Source organism: Narcine bancroftii, chromosome 9 (genome assembly GCF_036971445.1).
Source record: "Narcine bancroftii isolate sNarBan1 chromosome 9, sNarBan1.hap1, whole genome shotgun sequence".
Lineage (NCBI taxonomy): Eukaryota > Metazoa > Chordata > Chondrichthyes > Torpediniformes > Narcinidae > Narcine > Narcine bancroftii.
Genome location: NC_091477.1, coordinates 112,597,954 through 112,615,015, shown reverse-complemented (window position 1 = coordinate 112,615,015; position 17,062 = coordinate 112,597,954). Strand labels below are relative to the sequence as shown.

The window sequence follows — 17,062 nt, the reverse complement described above, 5'->3', positions numbered from 1 at the left end:
TATGCTCATGTCATTTCCATTACACATCTGATTTGATCTCACCCCATCTTGGATAACTCCATTTGGCCTGTCCATCTCTTCAGCTCAAAAGTCATTTTTTGTTTTGCAAAAAAAATACATTTCCAACTTGTGATAAAATTCAACTATGGACATAGAGACATAGAAGATAGGAGCAGGAGTAGGTCATTCGACCCTTCGAGCCTGCTGCGCCATTCAATGAGATCATGGCTGATCTTAAAGTTCAGTACCCCCATCCCCGCCTTCTCTCCGTAACCCCAATTCCCTTATACTGAAGAAATATATCTAATTCCCTCTTAAATATATTCAATGAACCTGCCTCTACTGCTCTCTGTGGTAATGAATTCCACAGATTCACCACCCTCTGGGTAAAGACATTCCTCCTCATCTCGGTTCTAAATGGATTGCCTATTATCCTCGAACCATGGCCCCAGGTTCTGGACTCCCCTACCGTTGGAAACATCCCTTCCGCATCCATTCTGTTCAGTCCTGCCAGAATTTTATATGTCCTATGAGATCCCCTCTCAATCTTCTAAACTCCAGCGAGTACAATCCCAAATTATGCAATCTTTCCTCCTAAGTTATTCCTGCCATTCCAGGTATCAGCCTGGTGAATCGCCTTTGCACTCCCTCCATTGCAAGAGGATCCTTCCTCAGATAAGGCGACCAAAACTGCACACAATACTCCAGGTGTGATCTCACCAAGGCTCTGTACTGCTGCAGTAAGGTATCCTTATTCCTATACTCAAACCCTCTTGAAATGAAGGCCAACATACCATTTGCCTTTTTAACTGCCTGCTGTACCTGCATGCTCACCTTCAGTGACTGGTGCACAAGAACCCCGAGGTCTCTCTGCACTTCCCCATCTCCCAATCTAATGCCATTCAAATAGTAATCTGCCCTCCGGTTTGTATTACCAAAGTGGATAACCTCACATTTATCCACATTGTAGTGCATTTGCCATGTATCTGCCCAGTCCCCCAATTTATCCAAATCACACTGGAGCTTCCTGACCCCCTCTTCAGTGCACACAACATTAACAGTTTCTTTCTCTCCTCACCCCCTCCCACCCCTCCCCCCTTCCCCCTCCCAATGCTGCCTGAGGAAAGAGATGCTTGCCATTGAGGGAGAGTATTAAAGATTCACAAAATTGTTTCCTGGGGTGGTAGGACTGATACATGATGAAAGTTTGACAGATTCTGGTTGTACTCAATCAAAATTTAGAGGAGCAGGAAGGGATTCTCATTTGAAACACACAATACTGGCAAGTTTGAACAGGTTAGATGCAGGAAAAAGTTGCTTATTGAGAGGGGGATAGGTATGGGTGAGGAGGGAACAGGGCTCACAATCAAAGATTAAAGGGTACGCTACTTGGTACTGAGCTGAGGCCCACCACAGACAGTGTAATGGTTAACGCAATGTTATTATTGTGCCAATGACGCAGGTTCAAATCCAGCACTGTCTGTAAGGGGTTTGAACGTTCTCCATGTGTCTGCATAGATTTCCTCTGGTGTTCAAGTTTCCTCCCACATTTCAAAGATGTACAGGGAGAGTAGGTTAATGGGTCACATGGCAGTGCAGGCTTCTGCTGTTATTCTAAATTCTAAAAAAGTTAAAATGAGGAGAAACATTGTCACTCAGAGATGTGAACATGTGGAACTCTACCACAGAATGTTGTTGAAGCCAGTTTGATATATTCAAAGAGGGAGTTGGGTGTGGCACTTATAGCAAAAGTGATCCCAGAGAAATATTTCAGGGTTTCTTGTGCATACATGACATCACATACAACCCTGAGATTCCTTTTTTCTGTAGGCACAGCAGTGGAAGCACAAAAATAACCTGCACATAGCGTAAACATGTAAACAAATAAAAGGTCTTTGATGATTGCTGCTGCCCTCTGACAGTAGCTGTATTCAATAGTGGGGAGGGTTTTGCCTGTAATGTCCTGGGCTGTGTCCATGACCTTTTAGAGGGCTTTATGCTCAGGGGAATTGGTGTTTTCATTCCAGACCTCAATGCAGCATGTCAGCACACTTCCCACCACAACTCTGTAGAAATATAGCATATAGAGAAAGCGAAAGGGTATTAGGGTCAGATGATCAACTATGATGGTTTTGAATGGTAGTGCAAGTCTGAAAGGCGAGATGGAGCATTACTGCCCCTGGTTTCATCATTCGATATTCAGCCTCTTCAAACATCTTTTTTTTTTAATCCAGATTTCCAGCATCTGCAGTTTTCGGTAAAAACAAACTTTAATGATCACATTCCTGGTTGAAAAATGCCTGCCCCATTTTCTGCGTTACAATCATGGCTAAACTTCAGTATGTTGCAAAGTGCCTAGAAACATCATGTAACAGGCATGAAAAGCACTATACAAAAAGGAAAGGAAACAAAAACACAGCATTTTAAAACGTGCATCACAACTTGTGTGAGACTGGGGCGGTACACAAGCATGCGGGGGAAGCAGGTTTACCTTTGAGAAAGAGTGGGTAGATTTTTTTCTCCTCTCCTGGTCTGGAAATCTTCTTAATCTTCGGTCACGCTGTAAAAGATGCAAGATTCAACGCAGGTGACAAAAGCCCAAAATTAGCTCACTCCAGTGCGGCCCCTGTAACACCCTATTGTATCCATCTATCATTACATTTTGAAACACATAATTTTCCATGTAGAAATAAAAATTTATGACTTTCACAAGTTCAAGGTGATGCTGTATCGCTGATTTTAATGGAGATAGTTGACTGTTTCAAGGTTACCACCCAGAAAAACAAGAACGTCTTTAAGCTAAATTGAATTGGGGGGGGACCCATATCAATTCTCCAAAATAATCGGCCAAGGAACTGATGCCAGAAAGCAACTGCAAGTGAAAGGCAGATCCAATAAATGTGCAGTACTGGACAAACAACTGCTTCTTTAAAATGGAAAATATATTCTCCCCACATTTTGGCAGTCACCAAAATATCTTGCAACTATCTAACAAAAGTGTAAAACCAACGCTGAATACAATCCAAGGTCGGAAACAAAACCCTGTTTGCAACAATGGTCGGGTAATTCTAACGTTCACAAGAATCCGCCCACAAACTTTGTGGAAAGCCTTTCATTTAAAGCTTAAAAGTAATGCACTCCCTCCAGGGTAAAACATACGGATTTCAGCTGTGTTAACTAAATTTAAAAATCATTGCATCGACCTCAACTTCAAAGAATAGCCTCCTGAAAGAACAACATTCTACCACACACAACGAGACCACTCCATACAGCACATTTTTTCCGAAACAATTAAACATTATCCTCATACAAAGAGTACGGGCTTACTCGTTGAACTTGCTCACTCTTGAAAGCAGGTGATGGGAGGGGAACACGCAGACAGGAGATCAAAGTGACCCAGGAGTTCCACGATTGTGACGCAATTTTATTGATAGGTGGCCAGGTGCTTCCTCTGTATCAACTTCAGGTGCCGATCAAAGGAGGGAGCCAATCGGATGTGCAGCAAACGGGAAGGTGGGGTTTCAGGTGGGGAGAAAAATGAGCGAGCCGATGACACCGCAGGGTATAAAGGCAACGGTTGCTATGCTCCTGGAAGGACGCATTTGTTTGTATCCAAGAAATGCACGCTCGATACAACAGCCTCTTCACCAGTGCGATAACTCTGGTCAGCTTTTATTTTAATGAACGCTTCCATTGAATTTTATTAACTGTTAACTTGGCTCAGCAGGCAGCTTCTGCGAACTGGAAGACTGAAGGGTTGTTGAAGCATCAGTTTCTTGCAGTGGCAGATCAGAACTGACCGAATCTTGTGTTGCTCAGTGAGGTGGATATGAAATATTTGCCCACAGAAGTTCTTCGGTTGCCTATTCCTAGCTTAACCGCTATTCTTGACTTTCTTCCTTTGTGTTTCTTGCCCCACACAAACTGAATGGACGGCATTCACCCTGTTAATGGTTCTGTGACCCTTTTTGTGTGTTAAACTTGTGGATATAACGTAAAGATGTAAAATTAATACAAATAATTTAAACATTGGGCATTTTAACGTGCTCAATCATTATTTTCTATTTGCAACAAATATTAAATAAATTGGGAATATGTAGTGGGGTCGTTTAAATAAACTATTGAATATTTCAGCACAGAAAACAGGCCATTGGGCCCCTCTAATCTGTACTCAAATATCTATCACTCCACTTGACCCACTGATCTGTACCTATTCCAAAACCCTCAGACCTCTCCCATCCATGGATCTATCCAATTTATTCTTAAAATTTAAGAGTGAGCCCATATTTACCATGTTAGATGGCAGCTTGTTCCACTCTGAGTGGAAAAACTTCCCCCTAATCTTCCCTCATATCTTTCCCCTTTCACCCTAAAGCCATGTCCTCTTGTATTTTTTCTCTCTTAATCTATGGAAAGAGCCTATTCACATTTACTCCGTCTATGCTGCTCATCATTTTGTAAATCGCAATCAAATCTCCCCTCATTCTTCTACAAGGAATAAAGTCATAAGCTGTTTGATCTTTCTCTATAATTTAACTCTTGAAGACCCGGTAACATCTTAGTAAATCTTCTCTGCACTCTTTCAATCTTATTGATATCCTTCCTGTAGCTTTGGCAACTAGAACTGCACACAATACTTCCAATCTTACCTTACCAATGTCTGAAACAACCTCACCATAATGTCCCAACTCCTGTAGTCAATACTTTGATTTATGAAGGCCAAGATGCCAAAGGCTTTCTTTACAACCCTGTCTACCTGTGATGCCACTTTGAGAGAATTATGTATTTGTATTCCCAGATCCCTTTGTTCCTCCACACTCCTCAGTGCCCTGCCATTTGCTATGTATGTCCAACTTTGGTTTGTCCTTCCTAAATGCAACACCTCACTCTTGTCTGCATTAAATTCCATATCCCATTTTCTGGCCAATTTTTCCAGTTGGTCCAGATCCCTCTGAAAGTTTTGAAAGCCTTCCTTGCTGTCCACAATTTTTTCTTTTCTTTGGCTTGGCTTCGTGGACAAAGATTTATGGAGGGGGTAAAAGTCCACGTCAGCTGCAGGCTCGATTGTGGCTGACAAATCCGATGCGGGACAGGCAGACACGGTTGCAGGGGAAAATTGGTTGGTTGGGGTTGGGTGTTGGGTTTTTCCTCCTTTGTCAGTGAGGTGGGCTCTGCGGTCTTCTTCAAAGGAGGTTGCTGCCCGCCGAACTGTGAGGCGCCAAGATGCACGGTTTGAGGCGATATCAGCCCACTGGCGGTGGTCAATGTGGCAGGCACCAAGAGATTTCTTTAGGCAGTCCTTGTACCTCTTCTTTGGTGCACCTCTGTCACGGTGGCCAGTGGAGAGCTCGCCATATAACACGATCTTGGGAAGGCGATGGTCCTCCATTCTGGAGACGTGACCTGCCCAGCGCAGCTGGATCTTCATCAGCGTGGACTCGATGCTGTCGGCCTCTGCCATCTCCAGTACTTCGATGTTAGGGATGAAGTCGCTCCAATGAATTTTGAGGATGGAGCGGAGACAATGCTGGTGGAAGCGTTCTAGGAGCCGTAGATGATGCCGGTAGAGGACCCATGATTCGGAACACAATGCTGTCCACAGCGCCCCCTATCTTAATATCATCAGCAAATTTGCTGATTCAATTTACCACATTATCATCCACATCATTGATATAAGCAAGAAACATCAATGGGCCCAGCACCAATCCCTGAGGTACACCAATAAACACAGGCCTCCAGTCTGAAAAACAATCATCTACTACTATTCTCTGCCTTCTCCCATTCAGCCAATTTCAAATCTAGTTTACAACTTCTCCATGGATACATAGTGTTTGAACCTTCTGAACTAATCTCCTGTGTGGGACCTTGTCAAAGGCCTTACTAAAGTCCACGTAGACAACGTAAGCATAAATAACAACATGATATTGGGGATGTGTAGGGTTTATTGCCATGCAGGCAGAATTCCAGTTCATTGTCCATGTGATTGAATTATATATCATTTATTTATTTTCTCACACTATAATTCTATTCATCAATTTTATCAAAGCTGTGTATGTTACTTCAGTTTTCAATCTTGAGAAAGGGTGCTATGTTTTCTTTATTTTCTAATAGATATTGATCCACTTTCTCAATAGTTACATGACTTATTTGTATTCAGATTCTTAAAATGTATTTATTATTTGAACCAATGTGGTGTGAGCTTGGAAAAAAGTCAGACAAGTTTTGTAGGACCTCAAGTTTGTTAAGAATGAAGTGGACCACCCTGGAATCATCAATACATGGATGAATATTTGCAACCTCCAAATATTTAATAAATCAACATACTACAGATCAGTAGCAGATTGGTTGGACAAAAGCAGAGTAGAAATGATGTTTATTAATAATCTTTTATAAAATTCATTCAATCTGATATTTTCATTTCATGTTCATCATTTAGGGGATGATGAACTGAAAATTTGACTGCAGAACTGGAGGGAAATCAGATCACAGACACTAGACTGCTCTTCAAGGATTACACTAAAATGTTAACAACTTCCAATCAAAGCATAATTAAGAACCATCTTACCAGGGATTGGAGATGAAAGAAAAATTGACACTGGAGTCAAAAGTCTCCCCAAGTTGCGAGTTTACACCATGGTGTTCCTCATTGAATTAATGTAAGCCTCCTCCACAATTTAGAACATTTATTCTCAATGCTGCATTTTATGTTTAGCATAATGTTGTGTAATTGACAATACTCATGATTTATGGTAACCTCTAGTGGCAGAGATAGGTATTGCATGTTAAAATCAGAACAGAAAATGTTGAAAACACTCAGAAAGAAGGCCATCAGCATCTGTGGAAAGAGAAGAATTAGAAACATTGTTTCAAATAAAAAACCCATTGTAAAATACAATTCAGCATACTTTGGTGATATTGAACAAATTGTATTTTAACAATTGCAATGGATTAAAAAATCCATTCAAGCTGTCCCTTTGATCAGGCAAGACCCAACATTAAATATTGTGTTACCACATGAATCTGCCATCGACTAGTTCTGGTCTTGTCGAGTTATTGAACTTTATTGGAGGGAAATTTTTCATGTTTTGTCAATAATATGAGTCAATCTTGAACATAATCCTTTAGTGACTTTGTTTGGAGTGTTAGATGATATTAACGAGCTATTTTCTTCATCTCATCATCAAGTCACCCTATTTATAACTCAGAGCTATCCTACTTTGGTGGAAAGATCCTGTTCCATCCACTAGTACACAGTGGTCAGGTCTTTTCTTAATTTAGAAAAGATCAGGTGTTCTGCGATGTAATGTTTTATAGATTCAACAGAATTATATTAACCTTTACTTTCATGTCAAAACATCCCAGGTTTTTTCGGTAGGAAGTTAGAGTTGTTTTCTTTGGTTTCTTTTTTTTGTCATTTTGACAACATTGTATGGGGAAGGGGGATATCGCTGTTATTTTATTTTTGAAAATGTACTTGTATTCTTCATATTTGGTAACCCTTGTGTTCTTGTTCTATAAAACTAAAGAAAAATTTGAAAGAGACAAGTAAAATTGGGATGTTGGTTTCATCCATCTACTTCTTCAACTGGAAGACAAAGACATTTGATGAATACCTGATGTTGTAATATGTTATTTCATATTATATAAATGAACTCTGGTGAAAGAGGTTACCGTATATATGCATGTAACAATTGATAATGTGTAAAAGTCAATCCCTCTATTTTTGGCCCCAGCCACTCACCCATCCAAGCTCCCAACTGCCCACCCAACCAAACTCTTGACACCCTGGCCAACCCACCCATCTGAGGTCCAAACACCCTGAACATGGACTCTTGCCTTGGCCCAAATTGCCTGCCCATTTGAGCTCTCAACACCCTGGCTGCACGCCCATCTGAGATACTGACACCCTGGCCACCTGCCCACACAAGCTCCCGATGCCCTGACTGTGGACTCTTGCCTTGGCCCCAGCCGCCCTTAATCCAAGCTTCCGATGCCATGACCACCGTTTCTCACCCAGGCCTTGGCCACCTACCCATCCGAGCTCCCAATGCCTTGACTGCGGACTACCACATGGGCCCTAGCCAGCCTCCCGTCTGAGTTCTTGACGCCCCAGTCACTCACCCATCTGAGCTCCCAAAGCCATGAACGACACTGGTACTTCACTCAAAAGAAGTATACATGTAATAGTCGAGCACTTAAATTTTACCCTAAAAATTGATCCACAAAATTCAACTATTACTTGAGTACACAAGTATATGAACATTCCTATCTTCAAAGCCAAAAGTTGTTCAGCGCATTCAAAGACTATTTAAATTCATGTAATACAGAAAAATGCTGTCAATGTTCCACACCTGAGCCTTTCAGATTTACAGTCAGAGCACACACATGACATTACATGTAACCCTGATATTTTTACTGTGGCTGAGGCAGATTACCACTTATTGGCATAAAAAAACTGAACTCAATGTGCACATATAAACAGATAAAGAAATGTAAACAAACAACGTGCAATACAGAGAGGAAAAAAAGCAAAAAAGTACAAATGTAAGAGTCCTTAAATGAATTGATGGTTGAGTTGGTTGTTGAGGATTCTGATAGTCGAGGGGTAGCAGCTGTTCCTGAAATTGATTGTGCAAGTTTTGTGGCTCCTGTACCTCTTTCCTGATGGTAGCAGTGAGAGCAGAGGATGTGTTGGGTGGTGTGGATCCTTGATGACTACTGCTGCTTTTCGAAGACACTGTTCCATGTATGTTCATCGGTGGGGAGGGTTCTTCAGCTAATTGCACCATTCATTGTAGTGTACTATACCAAATGCTTTGAAAATAAATCGACCCCTGTTTTTCAGTGCAATTAACTTGACAGTATCTGAAACAAGGGTGGGCGTGGTCAGGGAGGTGGCAGGAACTGGAGCAGTAGTGCAAGGCAGTGGGTGGGGTTGAGCAGCCGTTGTTGTTGTTGTAGTAAAAGCACACAGAAATGCTGGATGAACTCAGCTGGTCTCGTAGTGTTGATCCGGGGTGAAGATTTATAACCGGTGTTTCAGGCCTGAGCCCTTCTTCAAGGAATAAGCAAAGAACAGGAAGGCAAGATGTCTAAATTTGATCAGGGTGGACTAAGATCACCAAATTTTTAAGAACTATTTCAAAGCAGCTCAATTGAGATTTTTGTTTTCCTGTTATCAAAGGGGTGAAAAAGTAGTTTGAGTTCAGATTGAAATGAATAAAATTGGTGAATTTATCCTTGAGCAAATTCTGTATAAATGGAATAGAGAGTTATTCAAAGGAACTAAGGAGACATTAGTTTTAAAACATTTATTAAAACTATGGAATGGAATCCATATTGAGAGAGGAATTAAAAACTACCAACTGTTGTGAAAACAAAACCAACTTCTTCCTTTGATTTTGAATAATTCTTCATTTGAAAATTGGTATAGTAAAGGTATACAGAGAACAAAAGATTGTTTTTTTTCAGATTTTTTGACCGATTAAAAGATAAATAATATACATAAATAATACAATTTTTGCAAATTATCAATTAAAATCATATTTAAAAAATAAATTAGGAACAGGTTTGAGACTTCCAAAACAAAGTCAATTTGAAGATATAACAGGTAACATTTATGGTCAAAAAATGTGTTACTAATATGTATATGAAATTACAAGAAAACACAAAGAAAGATTTATATAAATTAAAAATACGATGGGAGAAATATTTAAATTTACAAATTCAAGAAGAAATATGGTCAAAATTGTGTCAAGAAAGTGTTACGAATACAGTTAATGCTAGATAACAAATGGTTCAATAGAATTTTCTCCATCAAATTAGATGGACTTCAACGCAACTGTGACACCATTTGAATCTGAATAATAATAATTACATTTCTCCAGTCAGCAACTAGATGTGGCTTCTTCAGTCTTCTCGATCTGCTGTATTATTATTATTTTCATTTTATTGATTTTATTTTTTTTCTTATGAATTGTGAATTTGTTTATTTTTTCATCTTATTTTGTGTAAAGACATTTGATAACATTGGAATGTTTTTGTCAGAGCTTTTCTTGTGGGAAAACCTGATGTGGCCCAGCCTCACCCAGACTCTACCTCCAGTGGCCCCCGGGTAAATTGAGTTTGAGACCCCTGCTGTAGAAGAATGTGGTAAAATGTTTAAAAAGTACACAATTTCTGCTGCTCCTATGTCTTCTAAATGTGCTGAATGCAATTAGCCTGCCCTTGAAACAGCTGATTGAAATTGGCAGGAAAAGACATATCAAACGCATTATTTCAGTTGACAATTTGAGCGTTGTCTCCGCTCCATCCTCAACATTCATTGGAGCGCCTTCATCCCCAACGTCGAAGTACTCGAGATGGCAGAGGCCGACAGCATCGAGTCCACGCTGCTGAAGATCCAGCTGCACTGGGTGGGTCACGTCTCCAGAATGGAAGACCATCGCCTTCCCAAGATCGTGTTCTATGGCGAGCTCTCCACTGGCCACCGTGACAGACGTGCACCAAAGAAGACGTACAAGGACTGCCTAAAGAAATCTCTTGGTGCCTGCCCCAGTTTGCTGATCTCGCCTCCAACCGTGCATCTTGGCGCCTCACAGTTTGGCGGGCAGCAACCTCCTTTGAAGAAGACCGCAGAGCCCACCTCACTGACAAAAGGCAAAGGAGGAAAAACCCCACCCCAACCAACCAATTTTCCCTTGCAACCGCTGCAATCGTGTCTGCCTGTCCCGCATCGGACTTGTCAGCCACAAACGAGCCTGCAGCTGACGTGGACTTTTTACCCCCTCCATAAATCTTCGTCCGCGAAGCCAAGCCAAAGAAGAGTATCAACATTCACAGACACAATGGGGGGTGAAGAAGAGGGAGCTGTGGGCCTTTTGTTGGTCTGGACTCCTCTCCCAGCCACTCCGACGCCTTCCTGGTCTTTGCTCCTACCTTGAGGAAGGAAGGGCTGAGGGTCAGACGCCTTGACCTCGTCTGGACGCTGCGAGACCGGCCGACTTCCTCCAACGTGCAGCGACTTCCGCGTTTCCACCCACGCTCCACGCGGCGGGGTGAGAGGCAAGGGACGTCGTCGTCGTCACCTGACGCAAGCGCGTGGGCGGAGAGAAGGCGGGGCGGGGGGGGGGGGAGGAGAGCCGGCCGGAGTCACGTGGCGGATCGAGCTCTGCAGTGATTGGCGGACGGGGCTCCGGCGTCGTCTTCCCTGATTGGTCGGCGCGGCGCTGAGGCTTCACGTGGGATTGATGCGGCCAACGTCCCGGGATGTCTGAACAGGGCCTGGAGATGGCCTCCATCCTCCCGGCCCTCCGGGAGCTGGAGAGGTGAGCTCTGCAGTCATGGGGCTCGGCAACGACCAGGCCCAACAGGCCTGGTTGCGGGGGGCAGGGCCTCGTGCTTCCAAGCTTTGCACACAGCAAAACCACCCAAGTGACATTGCACCACACAGTTGCTGTCGCCATCAAGTGTAATGAACCGAGCATCCTCATCGGGCAGAAGGTGCATGACAGTCAGATTTAAGGGTAGTTTCTTCTTTGCTGCCATTAGGGAAATGATGTTGCACTGTTTGAATTGATATTTTCTCTATTTTATGGTTGCTCTATTGTCCATCAGTATGGGTTGATGTGTCTGGATAGCATGCAAAACAGCGTTTCACAGCATCTATTATATTTCTCTATAATACTATGATTGCACGTTTTATGTCACTTCTATCTTCTGTACCTGAAGAAAACTGAGGTCCTCCATCAGCCAGCTCCCCACCATGACTACCAGCCCCCCCACATCTCCATTGGGCACACAAAACTCAAAACGGTCAACCAGTTCACCTATCTCGGCTGCACCATTTCATCGGATGCAAGGATCGACAACGAGATAGACAACAGACTCGCCAAGGCAAATAGCGCCTTTGGAAGACTACACAAAAGAGTCTGGAAAAACAACCAACTGAAAAACCTCACAAAGATAAGCGTATACAGAGCCGTTGTCATACCCACACTCCTGTTCGGCTCCGAATCATGGGTCCTCTACCGGCATCACCTACGGCTCCTAGAACGCTTCCACCAGCGTTGTCTCTGCTCCATCCTCAACGTTCATTGGAGCAACTTCATCCCTAACATCAAAGTGCTCGAGATGGCAGAGGCCAACAGCATCGAATCCACGCTGCTGAAGATCCAACTGCGCTGGGTAGGTCACGTCTCCAGAATGGAGGACCATCGCCTTCCCAAGATCGTTTTATATGGCGAGCTCTCCACTGGCCACCGTGACAGAGGTGCACCAAAGAAGAGGTACAAGGACTGCCTAAAGAAATCTCTTGGTGCCTGCCCCATTGACCACCGCCAGTGGGCTGATAACACCTCAAACCGTGCATCTTGGCGCCTCACAGTTTGGCGGGCAGCAACCTCCTTTGAAGAAGACCGCAGAGCTCACCTCAGTGACAAAAGACAAAGGAGGAAAAACCCAACACCCAATCCCAACCAACCAATTTTTCCCTGCAACCGCTGCAACCGTGTCTGCCTGTCCCGCATTGGACTTGTCAGCCACAAACGAGCCTGCAGCTGACGTGGACATTTACCCCCTCCATAAATCTTCGTCCGCGAAGCCAAGCCAAAGAAGACCTCAGTATGGGTTGATTTCATATTTTAGATTTGTGGTCAGAGTACATGTGTGACATCACGTACAACCCTGAGATTCTTTTTCCTGCGTGAGTGGCAGAATTACCGCTTACTGGTTGGACATCGCACTCCCTCCGCGGCCCATCCCTGCGCAGGCGAAGATGAACACATTGGTCTTGATTCCACGGAACTTTTGCTGTTTTCCGTGGAGTTTTAGGCAACATGAGCCGGGGCAAGGACTGAGAGGCGAGCGCTTGCCCAGGACAAACGCCTCCCTCTGGGTCCCACGCCACTGGGCCTGGCGGAGTGCGAGGCCCAGAGTGACGCAGGATTGCCCCGCAGTGGTCTGTTCCAAGACCGTGCTCGCTGGCCGTTGTCCTTACGGATCCTTTGCCCACCGAGTTTGCTGCTGCAGACCGCTCGGGAAACTGTTTCCCGCACTCTTGTCACAGCTGCCAGCCCCTGCTGCCAGACTGAAGTGCTATTAGCCCATAGCTGGAGCCCTTTCCAGGTACTGACTGCTGGGCTAGCTGAGCCCAGGGACTTGAAGTCAGTTACCCATTACCCATGTAAACAAATAAAGAACTGTAAACAACTGTGCAATGCAAAGAGGAATTAAAAAAACAATCAAGTGTACAAGTAAGAGTCCTTGCTGGTGTCCCTGATTGAGCTTATTGTTGAGGAGTCTGATGGTGGAGGGGTAGCAACTTTTCCTGAACCTGGTGGCACCATTACCTCTTTCCTGATGGTTGCAGTGACAACAGTGGCTGGTGTGTATCCTTGATGATTGCTGCTGCTTTCCGACGGCATTGTTCCCTGTAGATGTTCTCAATGTTGAGGAAGGTTTTGCCTGTGATGTCCTACTACCTTTTAGCAGAGCTTTTCCCTCAGGTGTACTGGTGCCCCCCCATACCAGAACGTGACACAGCTGGTCAGAACATTTTCCGCCACACATTTGTAGAAATTTACCAGGGTTTTAGATGTCATACCAAACATCCACAAACTCCTGAGGAAGTCGAGACACTGGTGTGCTTTCTTTACCATGCCATGAGTGTGTTGGGTCCAGGAAAAATGTTCCATGATAGTGACTCTCAAGAACTTAAATTTGTTCACCCTCTCATTTTTTGTTGTTGTTTTGCAGCCTCGTCACAGTGCAAACCCTTGTATAAACCACCGTACAAAATAAATAAAAATAGTGCAAGAAAAGGTCAAAGTAAGGCAGTGTTTATTATTCATTCAGGAATCTGATGGCACAGAGGAAGAAGCAAGCCTTGTGCTGCTGAATTCTCGTCTTCAGGCTCCTGACCCTTCTTCCCGATGGTAGTAAGAGAGAAGATGGCATAGCTTGGGTGGTGGGGGTCCTTGAGGATGGTGGCTGCTTTCTCATGACTCCACCTCTCATTGGCAGAAGGTGCATGAGTTTCAAATCATGACACATCAGATTTAAGGGTAGTTTCTTTGCTGTCATTAGGCCATTGAATGGACCTCTCATTAGGGAAATGATGTTGGTATCGCACTGTTTTAATTATCGTTTTCTGTATAATGCTATATTGCACGTTTTATGTTTGCATTATCTTCTGTACGCAAGTACAGGTTGATTTGCCTGGATAGCATGAAAAACAGCTTTTCACTTCATCTTGCAACAATCAACAATTCAGTACAAACGTTTGCAGATGACATTGAATGGTATTGTTGAAATCAAACTGCGGGGGGGTGGAATTGAAGGGCAGTGGATTTTGTATGTACTTTGGCAAGGTCTTGGATGAGGTCCTGCATAGTAGGTTAGTTTGGTAAATCAGGTCACATACGATTCAAAATGAGATGGTCAGTTAAGTTCATAAGTGGTTTAGTTGAAAGAGACAGAGGACAGGAATGGAGGTTTGCTTTTCTAATTGGATGCCTATGACCAATGTTGTACAGCAAAGGTTGGTGCTGGTGCATAGCTGTTTGTTATTCATGGGACTGATTTGTATGGCAATGTAGTCAACATAAGAAAATTTGAAGGTGACTCTAAAATTAGTTACCAACAAGTTCTTGATCAGTTGGGAAGGTGGGCCAAGGAGTGGCAAATAGAATTTAACTTCGGCAAGTATGGGATGCTGCACTTCAGGAGATTTGAGTGATTTAACCCTTTGGACTCTGGGTATTTTTAATATTTCACAATACATACTCTGGACTGTACAAACACCAGTATGAACCAGCTGGTGGTTGGGCATAAAACTAGTCTTGGAAAATAGAGACACAGAGTATATGCATTTGTTGCTAATCCCTGAAAACACGGACATGGATTCCAAATGGTGAAGAGGAACCCGAGGACCAACATTTTCACTCTGCGGGCAGTCTGTATCTTGATTGGTACTTCCAGAGGAAGATAGATATAGGTGAATGGGATTAGCCCAGCATGACAATTTAGTCAGGTTTGACAAGTTGGGCTGAAGGGCCTGTTTGATGACAGTGTGGATGGAAAGGAATTTTCAAAGTTTTGGGTCAAGATCATTTATTGCAAGTCACAGTCATGTTGTTGATTCTGAAAAGGATAGTCTTCAGCCACAGAACAATGTCAATCAGTTGGTCAGAAAGCCAAGGGAATGGTAGATTATTCTGAAAGTGTGAGATTATGCATTTTTGGAATGATCAATAAACCTGGGATACACACAATGAAGGACGATCATAGTGTACAGGTCTTGGGTTCTTGAGTTATTTTGCAAAGAGTACTTCACTTCAGAATCTGCAACTCGTATTCCTGAACCTGGAAGTGAGCAAGTTTACATTTCGGTTATGAGCAGCTATTAAACCAGGTTCCTTCACTGTTAGTGGTTTTCCAACTGTAGCACTATCTGTCCCAGTGGGCATCTTGTGCTTTTGTACTTTTCTGAATAAAGCAGGGTGGATGTAAAGACAGTCTTTGAAGATTGCTGACAATAACTTTATATTGTGAAAGGAGTGGTGAGTTATCATAGGGAAGCTGTTTAAACCATATAGTCTAAGTTACTTTAGAAAAGATTGTACTGCATTGTTTGTGCATTGTAACCTGAAAATTTATTTGTTCTTTTATTATCACCAGTGCTAGTCCAAAAGATTATAATGCAGTGGTGCAGAAGCCAAGGCAGATTCTTTGTCAGTTCGTTGATAAGATGCTGACAGATGTTGACGTTGGTAAGTATTTCCATTGTTGTGTGCTCTGAGTTCCTGACCCCCCCCCCCCCCCTCGCTCCTCCTCTCCCCATCACACCTTTGAATCAATATCCCATTAATATTTGATGCTAGCTAGCTTTATGGCAATGTGTTAACAGGACAACATCTCTTCAGTGTTAAGAAAATACATTTACCTCTAAATTCCATCTTTGGATTATATACTGTTTGAAAACATTTTGTGAATTTCATTTGGCTCAGTTTGACTGTGAGGAGGTATTTGTGGAGGGGCCATGCTCAACATGTAGTTCAAAATGCATCAGAAAAAAATCTTCACGCAGTTTATTCCGAACACAGGAGTGTATATCGTATTTTATCATTCTTGCAGGAAAAATGAATTGACAATAACGATATTGAATGAACAGGATTGTGACATTGTAGTTAAATGCTTTTTTTTGCTTTGTGGGGAATTCTCCAGCATATGTTTGCAAGTCGTACAGTTTGAATTTGTTGTTGAAAATTGTACTTTTTTGTGAATTTTGAAAAGTGACATGTTCATGCTAAATTTTGTTCATTACTTCCCCCCCACCCCAACTTTGAAAAGAATATTTACATTGCAGGTTGTTGAGTTCCTTATAAATAGCCTCATTACAAAATTCTGAAAAAAAATTAACTCTGTGTCACTAAAGCAGGAGGTAAATTTTATGGCAGGAAATAAACTAGTATTTCATCAGATTTTTAAAAAATGAATAATGACCTGATACTTTGCTAACTAATGGCAACTTGTTTATTTGTTTCAAAGGTCTAGTTGATTGCATGAAATATTGTTCCAGTTGACATCCAGCAACAGTTGTTAGCAATTTTATTCCAAATCTTGATCTGCTGAATATAATGAAACGCAAAAGTCTGTTACACTGTGGTTAAAGTAAAAACAATGTGGGAGAAATTCAACAGATCAAACTGTACTTTATTTAGCAAAGATAAAGATACATAACTGTTGTTTACATCAAATGTTAATGTCCTTTTGATTTAAATTTCAGTTGCTTTGGAGCTTTTGAAGAAGACTGACTCTCAGCCAACATGTGTGATGCTGCTAGATTTTATTCAACACATTATGAAGTCCTTCCCTCTTATGTTTGTGAGTGCTCCGCAAAGGGCAACCAAAGAAATTCAGCAACTCCGCAGTGATGATGAGTGCAGTTGTATTGGTGAGTGTATATTGAAATTGCAGAACAATGGTGATACCCGTTGAAGTTCTGGACATAAAAGTGAAATGCCTGAGTGCTGTCAGCACTCTCAATTGTCATAGGAAATAC

At 42.6% G+C, this 17,062-nt stretch overlaps 2 protein-coding genes across 13 annotated transcripts in view; one reads left to right on the top strand and one right to left on the bottom strand.

Annotated features, from left to right (window-relative positions):
* The window catches only part of LOC138742657 (plastin-1-like), a 63,266-nt gene extending 52,217 nt beyond the window's left edge, over positions 1-11,049 (bottom strand). For 2 of the 4 annotated variants that reach the window (XM_069897372.1, XM_069897375.1), the window contains exons 1-2: positions 3,328-3,538; positions 2,492-2,560 (exon numbers count right to left, since the gene is read on the bottom strand). The gene's annotated coding sequence lies outside the window, so the exon portion shown is untranslated. Of the gene's footprint in view, positions 1-2,491; positions 2,561-3,327; positions 3,543-10,938 lie in introns of those variants that run through there. The other 2 variants (XM_069897374.1, XM_069897377.1) reach the window with 2 other exon arrangements.
* The window catches only part of atr (ATR serine/threonine kinase), a 96,136-nt gene continuing 82,534 nt past the window's right edge, over positions 3,461-17,062 (top strand). For 7 of the 9 annotated variants that reach the window (XR_011344345.1, XM_069897367.1, XM_069897368.1 and 4 more), the window contains exons 1-3: positions 11,241-11,327; positions 15,679-15,770; positions 16,787-16,954. Coding sequence is in view for 8 of the 9 variants with exons in the window: in XM_069897367.1 (XP_069753468.1) it covers positions 11,269-11,327; positions 15,679-15,770; positions 16,787-16,954 (319 nt within the window). In the remaining variant the exon portion in view is untranslated. Of the gene's footprint in view, positions 3,665-6,436; positions 6,657-11,240; positions 11,328-11,347; positions 11,503-15,678; positions 15,771-16,786; positions 16,955-17,062 lie in introns of those variants that run through there. The other 2 variants (XM_069897366.1, XM_069897365.1) reach the window with 2 other exon arrangements.